The sequence below is a fragment of the Vombatus ursinus genome, unplaced genomic scaffold (assembly GCF_900497805.2).
Source record: "Vombatus ursinus unplaced genomic scaffold, bare-nosed wombat genome assembly UNPS02014830.1, whole genome shotgun sequence".
NCBI classification, from domain to species: Eukaryota; Metazoa; Chordata; class Mammalia; order Diprotodontia; family Vombatidae; genus Vombatus; species Vombatus ursinus.
The window spans coordinates 44311660-44331329 of record NW_020954608.1 but is presented as its reverse complement, the minus strand read 5'-3'; the positions used below and the strand labels follow the sequence as shown (position 1 = coordinate 44331329).

General features: G+C 34.1%; 1 protein-coding gene across 1 annotated transcript in view; it reads left to right on the top strand.

The window, feature by feature from the left end:
• The window catches only part of LOC114025193 (solute carrier organic anion transporter family member 1B1-like), a 59673-nt gene extending 40631 nt beyond the window's left edge, over window positions 1-19042 (top strand). Inside the window, exons 10-15 of the mRNA XM_027838534.1 lie at window positions 2713-2908; window positions 5256-5418; window positions 8830-9014; window positions 14723-14787; window positions 16714-16831; window positions 18575-19042. Of these exons, the coding sequence (XP_027694335.1) occupies window positions 2713-2908; window positions 5256-5418; window positions 8830-9014; window positions 14723-14787; window positions 16714-16831; window positions 18575-18791 (944 nt within the window). The 3' untranslated portion in view covers window positions 18792-19042. The remainder of the gene's footprint in view (window positions 1-2712; window positions 2909-5255; window positions 5419-8829; window positions 9015-14722; window positions 14788-16713; window positions 16832-18574) is intronic.
• Window positions 19043-19670: the final 628 nt, after the last annotated feature.

The window sequence follows — 19670 nt, the reverse complement described above, 5'->3', positions numbered from 1 at the left end:
GGAAGGAGTAAAAAAAAAAAGACATGAGAAGGGGAAAATGACTAAAATTACCAAAGATCTCAGGAGGAAAAAAATTTAAAGACCTTGAGAAAAAGCAGATAAAATAATAGGGAAAATATTAAAAGCAAAAGGAAATATAGCCTCCAAACCTAGTAAATGAGTTCATGCATTCATGAATAAATACTGCAAAACAAAGAAAAATGAATTAACAGTGGATGAGTTAGAAGACCCTGAGGAATTTGAAAAGAACATGGAACAATAATATGCTGTTCCTAGGTGGCTTAAAAGAGAAATGGGAATCATCCAAGCAGAGTTTATGGCCTGCACAGTAGAAACAATTGGCAAAATAGAAAAGCTCAAATCTGTGATGACAAGTTTCAGAGAGAGAGAGAGAGAGAGAAAGAGAGAAAGAGAGTCCATCAACGACATATTTATAATATAAATAAACAGATGTGAAGGACAATCTAAAAACCAAAATCAAAAAACAATAATATTAAAAGAAAAAATGTTCTCTATTTCAGCAGAACATATTGATCTCAGACAGGACACATAGAGACAAACTAAGTGTAGAATGGGTCTCCCAGACAAACATGATGAGTCAGAAAATCTGAACACTATAATGCAAGAAATAATACAGTAAAACTCCCCAGAACTTCTAAACACAGAAAACCCAACACCATTTGAAAGAATCCATGGATTGCCTCAGATAAAGGGAAGAAGAATAAATTGGAGGAAAAAACAACTCTAAGACATACAATGGTTAAACTAAACAATTCAATTCAGAAACAACAAATTCTGCAGGGGATAAGGAGAAAGACCTCCAAATACAACAGAAAAGAAAATTAAGTAATGCAAGGTTATTTTGCAAAGTGAAAATGGAATATTAAAAAGGCAAAAAGAATAAATATATCATTTATAGACCATAACACAATACAAATTATCATTGGTTTAGGGATAAGAAATCAAAAGACACAAACCCACACGGAGACAATGAAATCCTAAATAATGAGTGGCTCAAAGAACAAATCATATAACAATTAATACTTATGTGAAAGAAAATGATGATGATTAAACAACATACCAAAATTTCTGGGAGGCAACTAAAATAAGTCAGAGGAAAAATCATAATCCTACAAACATGCATTAACAAAATAGAAAAAGAGAATATTAATGAACTGAAAATGCATTTTAAAAACAGCAAAAGCCAGCAAATAAACAAATATAAAATAAGCACAAATGAAGAGATACAAAAAAATTAATGGGCAATCAAATAAAATGGAAACCCCAAAAATACTATAGAAATGATGAAACTAAAAACTAGTTCTTTGAAAAGACTAATAAAATTGGTAAATATTTAGCTAATTTAATTTAAAAGAAGGTAGAAAATAAAATAATTCTAAATGATGGTCTGACCATCCTCCCAACATGTAATTGATGTTCCCACCATTTCCTTTCTTTGAATACCCTCTTCATCATCAATATATTTTGCTTGCATATTATATATACCAGCAAAACAGAAAACTCAGCTCAAATGTCACCTGTTTCCTTTCCCTATCCCACCAGGTTCTAGCACCTTCTATTATAAAGTTACTTTTTACATACCTTTTAGGGACCTGTATGTATGTGTGTATGTATGTATGTATGTATGTGTGCATGTGTATGTATAGATACATATGTTGTCTGTCTCATTAATTATGTAAACTCCTTGATGACAAGGACTGCTTTCATGTTTTTTCTTTGCATACCCATGAGTAGCTAAGGGATGGCATATAATAAATGCTTAATAGGTTTTGATTGATCAATTGATTAATTCTAAACCATACAGTATAAAATAATTAGGGACCTTTATCTCATAATTATTTGTTTATTTCAACAATAATGTTAGTGGGCTGCTGTTCCCCCCCATCCTCCACCCCTTTTCAGCTTCTTTTTATGAGTGGTCATCCTCTAATAAAATGTAAGATCCTTGAAGCCAGGGGCTTGTCTTTCTTTTTGTTTATATTGTTTATGTTTGCTTAGCATAATGTCCAGCACATAATAAATGCTTCATGCTTGTTGCCTAACTGACTCATGTTAACTCAAGCAATTTAGGTCTTGTCTAAGGAATAATATTGGAATCGGAGGTTTTATGTATAGACAGCATGAGGATAGGGAAATGAAAGGGGGAAAAATAACTGAGTTGGACAACACAGGGCGTAGAGATTGCATCCTGGGCCATCTCCAGCTGTCCTGATCTGTATCTGGCCACTGGGCCCAGATGACTCTGAAGGAGAAAGTGTGGCTGGTGACTTTGCACAGCCCTCTCTCACTTAAATCCAATTCATTTGCATGTCATGGCATCAGCTCCCTGATGTCATGGTCCTCTTTGAGAACAAAGGACAAACAACAACAACAACAGCAACAACAACAATAGAGAACAGTCCAGGAAAAGTTCAGTAGCAATACCAATATTACTGTTCTTAGTGCAAACCTTTTATTGGAAGACAGAAATAACCCCTTCCTGCCGATTAGAAAGGCATGCCCTATATTTATTATTATCAAATTTAATAGATAACTCCCATATCTATATGAAAAAGTCAATTAAGCTAAAGGCTCATATATCTTTTTAGAGATTAAGCAAATGTAGTAGAAAATGGCCTGTATTGATCAACATGCATCAAAGAACTATGGTTGCATAATCCCAGTTTTTCTTTCCCCTTCTTTTCTTTCCAGGAACAACAACAATGCCTTTTGTTGCTATTTCAGTTTTACTAGCAGGATATATTTCTAAAAAATTAAAATTGAGTGTGATGGGAATTGTCAAACTATTATTAATTTCCAGAATTGGCAGCTTAGCTCTCCAAGCATTTCTTTGGATTTTAAATTGTGGAAATCAACCAATAGCTGGTTTAACAGTAACTTACAATGGGTATGTAGCTATTACCAATCAACTATGTAAAAATATGTATTTTTGGCACAAAAGACTATACAAGAACCATGTGGCAAACTTTCTATTTACTTAAAATATTTAAAATCAGGAGGAATTTCAAAAGGACTCATTCCTTAAACATTCAATTATAGAAATGGACTTGACTTTGACAGCATTCGTTGTATTACTTTTCTTTACAGCACTCAATGTAGTCACATGAATAACTGTCACCTTTTTAGAGACTTCAAAAGGAGATTCCATGGCCTGAGTATTAGTTCATTCTGATATTTAACAACTTCCATTATAAGAAAAATTTTCTTTAAATTGAACCAAACTCCCTAATTCTACCAGCTAGTTCTATTTAAAGTATTAGTTTTACTAGAAGAAATAATAATAATACATACCTAACATTTATATAGCACTTCAAAGTTTACAAAGCATTTTACATGTTTTATCTCATTTAGTTCTCACAGCTCTGTGATATGAGTGCTATTATAATCCCCACTTCTCAGATGAAGAAACAGAGGCCGAGGGATTAAATGATTCATGTAAGGTCACACAGCTAACAAAGCTAAAACAGGACACAAACTCAGGTCTTCCTGACTCCAAATCCCATATCAAAGTCTCTAGGATATATTCCAAAAGTCTTAGTGAAGTTTTAAGCTTTAATAATTTAACTCTGTATGACTATCCTGCAAACATCTGAAAACCATTCTTGCCTTTTCAAGCTCCCTTTTTTTAAGCTAATTAATGTTTTGTGAAGGGATGTTACCCTACTTCTGTCCCTACCTCAACTGGGGATCAGATTTGCCTTGTCTCTCCAGCCTTCTTCCGATGCCCAGGAATGCCACACAGATTATGTGTAGGATCACAATTGACTCACATACTTCCATACATGCTGGCTCTCTGACCCAGTAGAGTAGAATCTGGGAAGTGTCATTCCTTTTGGCTATTCAGACAATGGGGGAAATTGTCTAATGAGAAATGAAGAATTAAAGACTGGGTGGTGATTTTTGCAGCACCATGAAAGTGGAGCAGGTCTTCAATGAAAAGCAAGGACTTCCTAAGTTTGTTTTACTGGGTACTTGGATAAGAAACAAAACAATAAGGAAGGAATGATTTCATTACAACCTTCACTATCTCAACTCCTAATGGAAATATTAGGTTAGGAGTTACTAAATCAACATTTGCTTATTTTGTTATTTGCCACCCTCATCTCCTAGGAGGGATAATTGGCTAGATACCATTGGTACAAATGTTCCTCCTGGCCATATGTCAGTTGTGAAAACTAGTGGGTTTTTTAAAGTTCTAAAAATGATTTCTGGGTTCCCTGGTCTTGATCCTATAGCTTGACTGCAGAAATAACCAAGTAACATCCCCCAAAAAATTCCATTTTCTTTCTGCAACTCAGAAAAGAAACAGAAACATCACCTTTTTCAGATGTTAATTAATTGGGCATGGTATTGCAGTAGGTCCTATACCAAGAGAATCAACTCACACAGATCCCGAACATGCTGCTCAGGAGCATTTGGCCCTATCCAATCTTCCTTAATTTTTCAAGATTGTTATGAGGTAGCAATGTGGTATAGAGTGCCAGACCTGGAATCAAGAAGACCTGAGTTCAAATCTAGGAGCAGAAATTAATTCAATATGTGATATGGGCAAGTCATTTAAATTCTGACTGCTTGTTTTCTCATTTATAAAATAGAATTTAATAATAGCACCTACCCCTAGAGTTGCCATAGGATAAAATGACATAATATTCATGAAGCATTTTGCAAGTCTTAAAATGCTATATAAATGCTAGCTATTATTCTGATGATAATGATATCTAATGGTATTTCAGTGTATTTGCCTATATAATACAATGGCATTTATGCTGAATGCTACATGAATTTTATACACACACACACACACACACACACACACACACACATATATATATATATATATATATACACATACACACAAACACACAGAAAAAAAATTCATAGAATTTTTGAGCTAAGGATAAGGAAATTGGATCCCAGAGAAGGGAAATAAGTTGTCCAGGGTGACGTAGCCAGTTAGCAGCAGAATTGAAACCTAGACCTAAGCCAATGACTCCCTCACTTTCCTCTGAGAAAAAAGGCCCCCCTTCAACAATTCTTAAATCATTTTATTGGTTTCTTCTTAAATTTCATTTGTGGACTGTGTTAAATCTCAATTTTTTTAAGATAGAAGTAAAATCAAATTTTAAAATGTTTCCTTTTTTATTCCTTTATCAGCTTTGTTTTCCTCATCAGTTTAGAAGGTAACTCACTTATTCTTCTTTTCTCTCTGACAAATGTTTACATTTTGACTGCAGAAATGACCCAGGGACAACTCAAAACATCCCATTTTCTTTCTGCAACTCAGACTGTAATTGTGATGCCAATGTATGGGATCCTGTCTGTGGGGATGATGGACTCACTTACATGTCCCCCTGTTTGGCTGGATGTGAATATTCAGTAGGCCATGGAAAGGACTTGGTATGTATGGTGATTGTTCTCTCTTCTGTATCATAATCAACACAGATTTAGTTGGGTAATTGATATTCAAGTGGGTCAAAAATCCATCAGTACAGTAAAATGCTCAGGCCCAAGAGAAGTATCATCAAAAATTACATTGTTTCTTGCTGAATACGGGGACCTCTTTAGGTAGTCCAAACTGAGGTCAGCCTTCCTATCCCTAAACTACTAACCTTCAGGCCACCCTACCATATGTTTCTTGATTTTGTCAGAAATATACCATGACATTTAAATGTAATATGTAGTTCTAAGAACATTCTTGATATAGAAGGTCAAAAAATGGAATTAAATATGTTGGCACAACTAAAGGGAAACAGTTATCCCAGAGCAGAAAGCTATTTGCTCTAAATAAGTTAATAACAATAATAATACAATAATAATAATGATAGTTAAATTTTATATACTCCTGCTATGTTCCAGGACTGTGCTAAGCCCTTTACAAATATTATTTGATTTGATTCTTACAACAGCCCTCAAAATTAAGGGGTGAGAGAGGAATATATTAGGAGAAGGAGAAAGGGAGAGGTACAATGGGGTAAATTATCCCACAAAAAAATAACAGAAAAGAAAAGGCTCTTACAGTGGAGGGAAAAAGGGGGAAGGTGAGAGGCAATGAGTGAATCTTATTCTCATAGGATTTGACTTAAGGAGGGAATAACATACACACCCAATTGGGTATGGAAATCTGTCTTACCCTACAGGAAAATAGGGGGAGAAGGGGACAAGAGAGTAGGGGAATGATAGAGAGGAGGGCAGATTGGGAAAGGGAGTAATCAGAAGCAAATACTTCTGAGGAGGGTCAGGGTCAAAAGAAAGAATAGAATAAATGGGTGGGCGGGATAGGATTAAGGGAAATAGAGTTAATCTTTCATAGCATGTCTACCATGGAAGTGTTTTGCATAACTGCACATATATAACCTATATTTAGTTGCTTGCCTTATCAATGAGGGTGGGTGGGGAGGGAGGAAGGGAGAAAATTTGGAACCCAAAGTTTTAAAAACACATGTTTAAAAAAATATTTTCACATGCAACTGAGAAATAAGAAATTCAGGAAATGGGGTACAGAAATCCATCCTGCCCTACAGGAAAATTGAAGGGAAAGGGGATAAGAGAAGGGGGGGAGAGATAGAAGGGAAGGCAGGCTAGGGGAAGGTGTATTTAGAATGCATACCAAACATTTAACCCGAATCACAGCTCAGCTGCACTGGTACCTGAGCACTAGTGACTTTCTCATTGATTCTCTGACCTCCCAGATCCTGGATCTTACCTTTATAGAAATACAGTATTCAGTTTTGATTATTTCTTGACTCCATTTCTTCCATACAACACAAGCAATGTAGCAGAGAAAAAAACTTATGCTTGGGAGTCAACAGACCTGGTACCCAATTCATGCCATGTTACTAGCTAACTTTATGACTCTGAACAAGTATTTTCACCCTACAGGATCTCAGAAGGTGTATCTACAAAATTAAGGGATTTGGATACATGCTCTCTAAAGTTCTTTCTAGTTCTTAAAATTCAAAAAATTATGAATCTAAAAAGCTATTAGACTCTTGATAACTAGCCTGCTTCCTAGTCCCACTCACTACTGGGAAATTTAGTTCCGCTGCCTTCCTGACCCCAGTTTGACTATCAACATTCAGTCAACAAACATTTATTAAGCACTTACTGTGGGCCAGTTGTTATACTTTGTCCTAGAAATACAAGCACAAAAAAGTGAAACAATTCTTGTTCCCAAGATTATATTCTGTTAGAGGAGAAAATATGTATGCCTTGCCTCTGGACTTTAAAAAACATGTCCTACAGGACTAAATTAATCCTTTAAGCCCCCTCCTCCAAACTCTTGCCCAAGTGCCTTGTCCTCAGTAGCTCCCTCTGCTGCCTACTACATCCAGGGCTGGCCCCAAGAATGCTTTACTTCACTACTTGGTGCCAAGCCTGTGCCCTTCCCTCCCCTTTTTATTTCTCAAACCATAATCAAGTCATCTCTGTCAGAGCTCTGACACAGGGATATGTCAGTCTGTTCCCCTATGGTTCCACCCTAGCTCCCTTTACCTTCTCAGAACAAAATATCCCTCCTTTAACACTGCCCCCCTATATGTTGTGTAGCCCTCTCTTAGAATATAAACTCCTTGAGGTCAAAAAGTATCTTCCCTTTCTTACTTTATCCCCAGTCCTAGAATTGTACTTGGCACTTAGTAAGTACTCAATAAATGCTTTTTTTTACTCTTTTTTTATCTATATAAGTATATACAATATATATATATATATATGTGTATATATATATATATATATATACACACACACAAGTTCATTTTGGGAAAGAGGAGAGGCCCCAGAGATAGGGACATTAGGAAAGGCCATTGTGTGTGAGATACACAAAATTATTTTCCTCCTTATTTATGCAATGTGTTATTTTTCCAATTGCATGTAAAAGCAATTTGTAACATTTTTTAAATTTTGAGTTCCAAATTTTCTCCTTCCCTCCTTCCCTCTTCTCCCTCCTCCTTAAGAAGCAATTAGTTATAGGTTATACATGTACAGTCATGTAAAATATTTCCATATTAGTCATGTATACAAAATTATTTTTAAAAAAAACATTTTGTTGTTAGTATACAGTCATAATGACATAAATTTGCTATATATATGCATGTCTATGAACACACATAAACACTTACCAAATCTTGATCCAGTCACAAATATTGAACAATGGATATAGAACCATAAGACAGTAGTTCTACTTAATAATAGGAAAGGATGGAAGAGAAAGGCATGAGTAAATGAATGAGTTGTTGGTGAGGTTAGGTAGATTTTAGAGTTGATGTCAGCAAAAGGAGTACAGAATGTCAGTTTAAAATGATCAGCTAATGGTGTTTGCTTTGCATCCTAGACATTTCACAGTAACCTGCCTCATTTTTAAATATACTAAGTAAAAAAGTAATAATTACTTCCAAATACTTTTTTTCACTGATAGCTCAGACCATAGTGAACATAAAAGGGATACTAGGGAACCAATTTACCTTTCACTTTAGGCACAGTTGCAGAGGAAAACAGCACTGAATTTAGAGTCAGAGGATCTGAGTTCAAATTCCATTTCTGCTACTAATTAATTCTGTGATCCTGATCAATTCACTTCCCTCTGTAGGTTTCAATTTCCTTATCTACAAAATAAAGATTTGTTTATTTTAGATTACCTCCAAACTCTATAACTGTGATCAAATGAAATATTGTTATCTACCAAAGGATATTTTAGAATTCTCTAATATTAATTTAGTTGATGAATGCTTCATTCTTTAAATCCAAAGAAACATTTTTATGTTCTGTTTTGTGCCACATAAATGCATTCTATCATAACTCAAAATTTATTTTTAGGTGTTCCGTAACTGCAGCTGTGTTGAAGCCAACAATTTCCAGTCTGGGAATTCCTCAGTTTACTTGGGCAAATGTCCAAAGGCAGATGATTGTTCAAGAAATTTTATTTATTATATAATACTATCTTCTTTTACTTCCTTTGTCATTGGACTAGCAATTCCTTCTTCTATAACTTTGATTTTTAAGTAAGTAATATGAAAATTATCATTGCATGTGAATCCAAAAATAATTCTTTTATTATGAATCAAACAGACAAAATTGAAGCAATGACTTTATTTATTTTCACAATAATAAGGAAATGTTGCATTAATAGAATTAAATGATTTTTGAAAAATATATACTTTTTTTACACACAGCTAACTTTTTGTTTTTATTTTGTTTTAGTTTCTTTTTTTGATTAATGATATTTGCATTAATGTCAACATTAGCTGGTAGAATTTATTGTTTTCTTACTAACATTTGACTGTTACATTATGATATGATATCATTATATCACCTTTCAAGATATGAAAATGACCAAAGCCTGAGAGATTTCTCAGAAATTTCAAGTTTTTACGTTATGAACACAACAAGAAGATAGTAATGAAGGTGCTGAAAATGCTGAGCACCAAACAATATCACTAAAAATGAAATCTGAGATTCTCTTGGAAATCAGTTTATCCAGGAACTGGGCATTTGCACTCTGGAGAAGAGAGGATAGACAAGAGGATAAATATACTAACTTTTCTTCAAGTTGACTGGAAAGTTAGTGGGGCCCACAATAGAAGTAGAAGTTTAAGAGTGGGAAAAGTGTTGAATTAGAGATGCCTACAGTGACTATTGAGAAAAGGCCATTAGATTTGCCAATTAAGATATCATTCATCTTTGATCTTTGTCAATTTGATCTGTGTGAGCTGGGACCTCAGAGTTGCTATACTTTACATTTCTTCTATTGTAACTGATTTGGAGCATTTTACATAGCATAATTTGAATTTCTTCATTTAAAAATTGCCTATTCGTATCCTCCTTCAGCTTATCTATTACATAATGGTTCTTTTTTGTTTATCTGTATCAGTTCCCTGGAGTTCTTACATGTCAGACTTTTACTAGAAGAAAAAAGGTGACAAGGATTTTTTTTCTCAATTAATTATTTCCCTTCTAAGTCTAACTGCATTTAATTTGTCCTATGGAAAAAAATAAATTTTATGTAATTGAAATTTTCCTTTAATTTTCTGTGCATTGCTCTAGCTTATTTAGTTAAGAACTCTTAGCCTAGCCATAGTTGTAAATGATGTCTCTTCATCTTCTCTTCTAAAATTTTTATGATATAACATTTAATATTTAATGTGTCCATTTTAGCTTGTGTTATATCAATCAATGAGTATTTATTAAGTACTTGTTGTGTCAGATATTGTACTGAGAATTAGGTATCCAGTAACAAAAAATGAAACAATTCATCTTCTCTAGGAGCTTATGATCTCTCAAGGGAGCAATATATATGTAAGAGCAGAATACATACATACATACATACATGCATGCATACATGCATATATGTGTTTCATATAGAGAGAGATATACATATCTATATAGTAAACTAAATAAAGGGTAGTTAAATATGAAGAAATACAAAGAAAATGGTAAGGAGACACTACATTAGATGTTGAGTACCTCAAGAAAGATTTTTTAAGAAGATGGTACTTGAGTTGTATCTTAAAGGAAAAGAGAAATTTTATGTGGTGGAGGTGTGTTGAAATCCAAGAATTCCAGGAATGAGGGATGGCCAGTGAAAAGTCCCAGACATGAGATATGTAGAACTGTTGTGAGGAAGAGACAAAAGGTCAGTTGTACTACACTGGAATGCAGGAATAGAAGTAATGTATCATGAAACTGGAAAGATAGGTTCAAGTCAGGTAGAGAAGAAATATAAAAATGGAGGAGTTCATATTCTATTCTAGAGGAAATGGGGAACCACTGAAGTTTATTGAATAGGAGAGTGATCTGGTTGGACCTTTTCTTAAAGAAAATCACTTAGACAGCTATGAAAAGGGTGAATTAAATAGGTAAAATAAGCAGAGATTTATTTCAAAGAACCCAATTAAAAGGACATTTCCATGGTCCAGGTTGATGAGGACTTGAACTAAGGTTATGGTTGTGTGAGAGAAGAGCTCAGATGTGAGAGATGTTATGTAGGTGGATGTGGTAAGATTTGGAAAATGATAGGGTATATCAGATGAGAGAAAGTGAGGACTAGAGGTGAAAGATGTTGATATAAATCTATTTTTTTTCCTCTATTGCTTTCCAGTTCTCCCAGGATGCTTTTGTACTTTTTATTTGTTTGTTTTTTAGAATACATTGCTTGTCCCACTAATTTGTGACCTTAGTTTTATTGAACACTTTGTGGCTATATTTAATTACTTCTATGTTTTGTTTACCCAGTCTGTTCCATCTATCAATTTTTCTGTTGTTTAGAAAGTGCTAAATAGTTTTGATTTTCATTGCTTTACAGAATATTTTGAGATCTGATATTGACTGCTAGGAATCTTTCATTTCTAATTTCTGTAAATATTGCCCTTAGGATTCTTAATTTTTTATACCTCTAGATCAGCAGTGTCAAACTCAAATAGAAACTTAGTTGGCAAAGTGACTTAGAAAACCACAAATTAACATTAGTCATGTCATATTGTATTTTATTTACTTTGTTAAACAGTTCCCAATTAAATTTAAATCAGGTTCCTTTTGCTGTACTTGTGGCAACAGGCCAAGAGTTTGACACCTGTGCTTTAGATGAATTTAGGTATTATTTTGTATAATGTTGTAATTGGTATATACTTCAAGGTTTGATTGACACCAGACTAAATTTGTAAAATAATAGGTAAATTTGTAAAATAATAATAGGTCATTACTGTCATTTTAATTACATTGGCACATAACAGGAACAATAACTATTTCTCTAATTATTTATCTTCTTACATTTTTTGAGAGTGTTCTATAGTTGAATTCATACAAGTCCTATGATATAAATTATAGTCAGTTGACTCCCAGATACTTTTTACATTGTTTTTTCTCTCTCTCTGCTTTTTAGTAACATATTGAAAAACTGATGATGTTTTACATATGTATTTTATATCACTTTATTTTACTTTTAAAGTTATTGTTTCAATAATTTTAGGTGAATCTCTAGCATCCTTTAAGCATAACAGTATATCTATAAAAAGCAATAATTTAGTTTTCTACATTTATTCACTTAATTTCTTTATCTTATTTCAATAAATATCATTTCTAGAACAAAGGACATCTTTGCTTTACCCCTTATATTATTGGAAAGGCCTCATTTCTCCATTACAGATGTTAGCTCTTAGTTGAAGAAAGATAATGTTCACCACACTAAGGAAAGGTCCAATTATTCCTTTGGGCTAAGAGATATTGTTTTTCCTTAATACCTTCTTAAAAATCACATGATGTAGTCATGTGATACTCATTGTTTCAATATAAATTTCTTCCATCATTTTTACAGTTTTCTTAAAATTGAACCAACCTGAAGTAGCAATCCAACCAGTACGTATCATAATCTTCTTATATGTTCCTAGAATCATAGACTTAAAGCTTAAAGTGAACTTAGAGGCCGTTAAGTTCAATATCTTCATTTTATAGATGAGAAAACAAAAGCACAGAGAAATTAAATGACTTTCTTTAAGTCACACAATAAGTGTCTGAGGTAAATATGAACCCAATTCTTCCTGATTCCACAGCCAGTACTGTCTCCACTATATCATGCTGCCATCTTCAATATTTTATTCACTATCTTTTACAAATACAATATTCTTTCCCTTTTTAATCTCTTCTTTACCTCATAGAAAGAGTTTGTTAGGATGCTTTCATTCTCTGTGGTATATCTGCAAACAATTTATGTAATATTGGAGTTAATTGGTCTTTTAATATTTAATAAAATCCACACATTCATTCACCTCTTCCTGAGTTTTAAAACTTGTTTATTTCATAATATATGGAAGGTAGATAAATAGTAAATGCTGTTCATAGGATTCATCTGTCTTTTGTAAAATGGCAATTAGAGAAAGCATCCGTTATTTTAACCCATGTCCCTTGTATATTATAAATTTAATAACAAGAGAAAGTTTGCCTCTTCAAAAGAAATGGCATCCTTTCTTTTATGATACATCCTCAGAAGATATACAACTGAAGCATCACCTTCCACATGAAGCCTCACATACTACCTTGTATTTAACTACTTTAATTTTTTTCAATTTGTTATCTTTTTGAAAAAATTATGAATATAAAATAGAAGTAATTGTGGTCACCTCCATTAAAATACAAGGTCCTGGGAATTAGGAATTATTTTCTCCTTTTCATTTGTATCTTTCATGTGTAGCACAGTCTTTAGCACATAATAGGCATTTACTGAAACCTTGTGGACTGTGTTTTTGTCAGTGCCTACAATATGTCAATATGTATCTCTTTTTAGTTGAACAACCAGGAAACTTACAGTAAATTTACTGCTCAAAAGAATTATCAGGGCAGTTGGTGGCACAGTGGATAGAGCACTGGTCCTTGAGTCAGGAGGAGCTAAGTTCAAATCCGGCCTCAGACATTTGACACTTATTAGCTGTGTGACCCTAATCAAGTCACTTAATCCTATTGCCTAGCAAAAAAAGGGGAGGGGGGGAGAAGTCTCTGATTCTTACCGTAAAATACACCTTAAAATTTCCCCTCTCCAGGATTCTTTCTCTCCCTGAATTTGAATGTAAAATAAAATAAAAATAAAAGAATTATCTATAACTACTGGCTAAATTTCTCTCTCAAAGACCAAGCCTTAAACCCAATTCACTCTGCAACTTATAGTTTGGACAGATCCCTGCCCAAGCACCACTTAATGGTTATTTTGGGACCCTTCTGCCTCAGAGTGAATGTAAATAGTAACTGTTTCTCTTTTGACCAGCAACCCTTAAGGTCTTCCCTTCACAGTTTGATTTTTTTATTATATTTATTAAAAGAGCCATCCCTTGACTCACTTCTTAAAGAGGTCTATTCACTGAAAAGTGAAAATCTGAAAAGACTTTAGTTTAAAAAGGCCAAGGTCTCCCCTTGCATCCTGAGCTATCTCCAGTTGTCCTGATAAATTTCTGGCCACTGGACCCAGATGGCTCTGGGGGAGAAAGTGAGGCTGGTGACCTTGTACAGCCCTCCGTCACTCAAAACAAAATCAATTGCAATTGAGGTCATCATCTCCCTGATGTCATAATCCTCTTCAAGAAAGAAAGACAAACACAAGAACAACAACCATGTACCTAATAACATTTCTTTCTCTGGTGTTTTTGTTTGGTCTTATTCTATAGTAATTAGAATTGTCTTTTTCAATGAACTTTTCTAATAAAAACAGTTAAGTAAAATATGCCCATAAAATAACTTTATCAGACAATATATGCAGTATTCTGCTCACATATCTTTACTAAGAGGAGGGAAGTATTTCATCATCTGCCTTCCCTGAAGTGGATTGCAATCTTTCCCTATCTTAGTAGATATTTTCAAGAACTACTAAGACAAGACTAATTCATTTTTTATAACAATCACCTCATTTTTAGGTAATCCCGACTTTATATGATAGTACATCTCCTTGTCCATATTCAAAATCTTTACAGTTTGGTAATACTGCCAGTTTTATGTTGATATTGCTGCATATTGATATAGCTCTCAATTTCTTTATAAAGTAGACATTCTTAAACCTTGTGAAATGCTTAAAGACATGTCTTACAAATGCTAATGGAATTAGAATATTTTAAAACATTACATGTTCAGAAGATTTGCCAGTATTACAAGCATATGAAAAGTACTAAGAATGATGTTTGTTATATAATGTGACAATCTGGAGGCGTCTCAATGCTCTTTGCCTTTATTTCAGGTTTGTTGAGCCTGAACTGAAATCACTGGCGATGGGTTTTAATTTACTGCTTATGCGAGCAATAGGTAAGAAGGGTTTTTTGTTTGTTTTTATTTTTACTAAAAACTTGTCCGTTCTTAATGTATTTATGAAACTGAATGCAACAAATATCCATTAACTGAGAGAATCTGTGTTAGGAATAAGAGATAATAGGACTTAAAATGGCATAGTATCTGCCCTTAGGGAACATACAAATTAATATGGGGAGGGTGGCTCATGTACATAAATGTCATAAAAAATAGAACGGAGTGGGATGGAATGCAAAATATTGCCTCAAAAGTGTTCTGGGAAAATCTAAGAGTTTGGGAAATTACTGTTTTTACCTGGGGAAATCAATGAGGGCTATGTGAAAGAGATGGTATCTGAGCTTAGTCTTGAAGCATGATTTTAATAGTTTTATGAAGAGAAATTTAATTTGCAAACATAGAGGATAACCTACTGAATACATGGAGGTGGGAGAAAGAAAAGTAAGGAGAAAAGCCAGTGATCAAACTTAACTAAAACAAAAAAGTGTGCAAAGAGAGGCAGTGTAAATAAGGATGGAAAGTTGGCTTCAGGTCATAGCATGAACTGCCTTAAAATTTAGACTTAACACTGCATTTTCTCCTACAAAAAGCCACTAAGGTTTTTTTTTTTTAGTGTGCTATTAACATAGTCATCATTTATCGGTGGGAGGTTTAGTTTTAGCATTTATTTGAAAGATGTTATAGGGAGAAGAGTCTGGAGGCAAGGAGACCAATTAGGAGATTATTATAATAGTCCAGGCAATAGATGATAAAGGTCTGATGTCTGTCATGAAGCCAACTGCTGTTTTTAAACTTTTGTTTCCTTTAATCTAGAAGAAAAAAGAAAATGGGTCCATTTCTTTTTCAACCCACTTTGGAAAGCTGATTAAAAAATACCAGCCAATAAGGTTCTCACATAGCTCAAGATCCCCCATTCAGACACCTCTTATTTTTATCTGAATACTTTGTCCCTCATTATCATTGCTTCTTTTTTTATCATTGCCTCTTCTTCAGCACCCTGTTCATAAGACATGAAACATACAGATTAGAATAATTATGATCAATCAAAATTTATCTAGCTGACATTCAAACTAATTAAATAGAAATTATAAATATGAATAAATATAAATATGAAACAGAGATAAGCTTTGGATAAGACCTCACCCTTCTTAGGAGAAGCAGAAATAAAAGATGAAAAGGGGATAGGATGTGTATCATTACCAGACATCATCCTAGGCAAACTAGATCAGCCACAGTCTTTGTTGGTTCTAAGCTAAGTGATGTCAATATCCTTTAGAAGTCATTGACTGCAGTAGAAAAAGTGAGTGGTCTCTCCATCTCCATCATCCTTTGTTTAAATCACTCATCAGCATCTTTCTCCCATCTGTATATTCTCTCTCTCTCTCTCTCTCTCTCTCTCTCTCTCTCTCTCTCTCTCTCTGTCTCCTTCCTTAATCCTCTCTTTTTTCTTTCTTTCCTTTCTTTTTTCATGAATACTATTTTATGAAGGCATAATAACAGGGTAGTAGACTATTTTTGACAGGGAGCTTGTTAAGTGTTATTTGCATCACACATGCAATGAGTCCAGTTACACTTCCAGATACTTTCAATGTAAAATGAGTTGTCCTAGTTTTCTCATCCATTTGATTCCATTTGGGAGTGAGAAGGGTGTTTGTTTTTTTATTAAAATTTATCCATTTTGTATATAATCCGGTTGGTTCTATAAGTTGTCCTTTAATTCAGAGGTTCTTAACCAGAGGTTTGTGAATTTTTTTAAATTTTGATAAATGTTTTTCAATATAATTGGTTTCCTTTATAATCCTCGGTATTTTTTTCTGTTTTTAAAAATGTTATTCTAGTTTCACTAGGATGCCAAGGAAATCTATGAAACAAAAAAGGGTTAATAACTCCTGCTTTAGTTTGGCATTTGATTGATTTATATTACAGGAGGAATTTTAGCTCCTATTTATTTTGGAGCAGCAATAGATGTAACATGCCTAAAATGGGACACCAATAATTGTGGGGATCGAGGAGCTTGTAGAATATATGACTCTACTTCATTTAGGTAAGTTGATATGCAATTTCACAAAATGATTTTCCATTGACTACTCTGATAGAAAAGAATGAAATGACATTATCTTTTGATATTGAAAGCCATGTTCAATAGCTTCTCTTGAAGCCTTGATAAATGACCAGGTTGAGCCTAGCTTGCACCTTGTCCCAGAGTCATAGATAAAAGGATAAAGATGTTGTTAATAGAGCACTCCATTCTAACATTTATTCCTCAAAACTATTGATCTGTAAAAGGCAAAATATTAATATCCTATTTTTTCTGTGACTTAAAGAGATAATATCTTCCAATGGAAAAATATCACATTAGATACATCATCACATTTAAAAACCCTAGAAAGAGACTAGTAATCAAAGCATCTGAGTTTTGTTCTGAATTCCACCAACTACATGACCTTCAACAAGTTACTTAACCTCTCCATGTCTAGGTCTCCTCATCATTAAAAATGGATGGGTCTGCTCTACATAACTTAGGGCATTGTTAATGAATCAAATTAATTCAATAAATAATTATTAACTATCTCATGTATGCAAGAAACTGTACTATGTTCTGGGGATGTAAAGATGATAAATGACAAGTCTTTGACCTTATAGGTGGTATAGACTAGGAAGAAGGTTGAGATGGCTAAACAAATCATTATAGCACAAGTAAGAAAGTGAAGTACACAAAAGTCAAATTAAGTGATAGGGAAGGAAGAGTTAATCATAGCTGAGGTGAACAGAAGGAAGTAAACCTAGAGCTGAACCTTAGGAGAGGTGAATGATTTCAGTGAGCAGAGACAAGTGATCCAGGCATGGCAGGTGGTGAACTGAATGACTGAATGTACGAATGGACAAGAATTAATTGGGTGCTTTTTATGTGTCAAGCACTGGGATAATTGGTGAAGATATAAAGCACAGACTCTAACTAAGGGGGACAACACATAAAAGAAAGTTCATCTACAGGATAGATGGATAGCCCTTGAAGTCCAAAGGGTACAATGACAGCATGAATGGCAAGGTACAGATGTTCGGAATTCATCAGCAAGCCCAATGACAGAGTAGGGCTGGAGATTATGGAGTGAATAGATGAGATGATAAGGCCTGGAAAACACTAGGGCAGAGTGGCAGATAGTAAGGCCTAATGGTCCTCTGTCTCCCATTAGAATTATTGTTCCCTTTAGGTTTGGGTGGCCCAAGCATCATGGGAGGGGGAAAGGAAGGGCAAGACAGAAGGGTGCCATATTGCAGGTCTTCCTGAAGCTGATAGGCAGAAGGAAGGCCACAACTAAGGGAGACCTTCTTCTTTACTTTCTTACTCCAGGTCTCCTAGAACATTGAATACACCAGGTATAGTAAATTTGCAGCCTTCTGAGGACAGCCTGAATTGGATTAAAATTTAAATGAGAAATGTTTAATGAATGGTCATTTCACTCATATAGAAGGAAGAGAAGGAAGGGGGAAAAGATCTCATTGTCAGATATATCTCCTTCATTAAGAGTTCTAGTTCACAATCTTTATTGCCAATTCCTTTAAAATTTGTTCAAGACACAAATGAATATGTTTAGTTTACAAGCACAGAAATTCACACATTGTTTTTTTTAAACTACTCTTTCATGTGTTGCTGGTGGTGAAATTTATATTCAAAGGGGAATAAATGATTCTAATTGTTTTATCATATATACAGTTTAAAGAATGCTTTTAAGTAGTCTATAATGGTTTCTTAGCATTAAAATGTTTTTTTAATTTCCTTTTATAGAAACAGATTCTTTGGCTTGAAGATGGCAATAAGAGCACCAGAGATTATCTGTTATATCTTCTTATTCATTGCTATAAAGAAAAAATATCAAGAAAACAACACTGGACTTGCTAATAATGGAGGAATGGATGTGGATCAGTCAAACCTTAAAGAGCCTTTAAAAAATAACAAACAGCTGGCATCCTCTGCTCATGCAGATGGTGAAAGTCACATTTAGCTTGAACAATTACTTCTCCATAGCCAAGGCTCCTTTGCTTCCTTCTTTAATGAGATCCAGAAACATCAAGAACCAATGTCAGCTAGTAGAAGACCCTCCATTCAGTTACCATGTTCTTTTTGAGGTGAATCTGAGGGGTATTATTGAATGTCTATTGTTTTTCACTGAGAATTCTTACCCTTTTTCTTCTTTGTCATTGTTGTTGTTGCTGTTGTTCAGTCATTCAACTGTGTGTGACTCTATGTGACCCCTTGGACATTTTTCCATGACATTTTCTTGACAAAGATACTGGAGTGATTTGCCATTTCTTTTTCCAGTGTGTTCCCATTTCATAGATGACGAAACAGGAGTTAAGTGACATGTCCAGGGTCACACAGCAGTATGTGTCTGAGGTCAAATTTGAACTCAGATCTTCCCAACTCCAGGCCCAGTGACTATCCACTTTACCACCTAGCTGCCCTTTTTATTCTTACAGAGCATTAATTAAGCATCTGAAACTGATAATGAACTAAGTATGAGTAGAAAGAGAATAGCAGAAGATAACTTATTTAGAAATAATGAAGATACATTGGGCATATTTCACGGATCATTGAAAGTAGCATGTAAGATTAATAAATAATAATTATTCCTATTAATTAGTCAAATGGGGATAATTTTTTAGCACAATTTAAAGAAAAAATGAAAGATGAATCTTCTGTAGTGGTTGACTCCTGCTAACCAAGAAATTACTAATGTTCTCTTTTTCAACAAGTTTAACTCATATCTACCAATGTGTGGGATCCAGAACCTACCATAAGACTGTCTTCCACTCCCTTGCATTGGGACAAAAACATATAGAGATAGGTGAATATGAACATTGGAAAAGATGTGAGAGTAGGA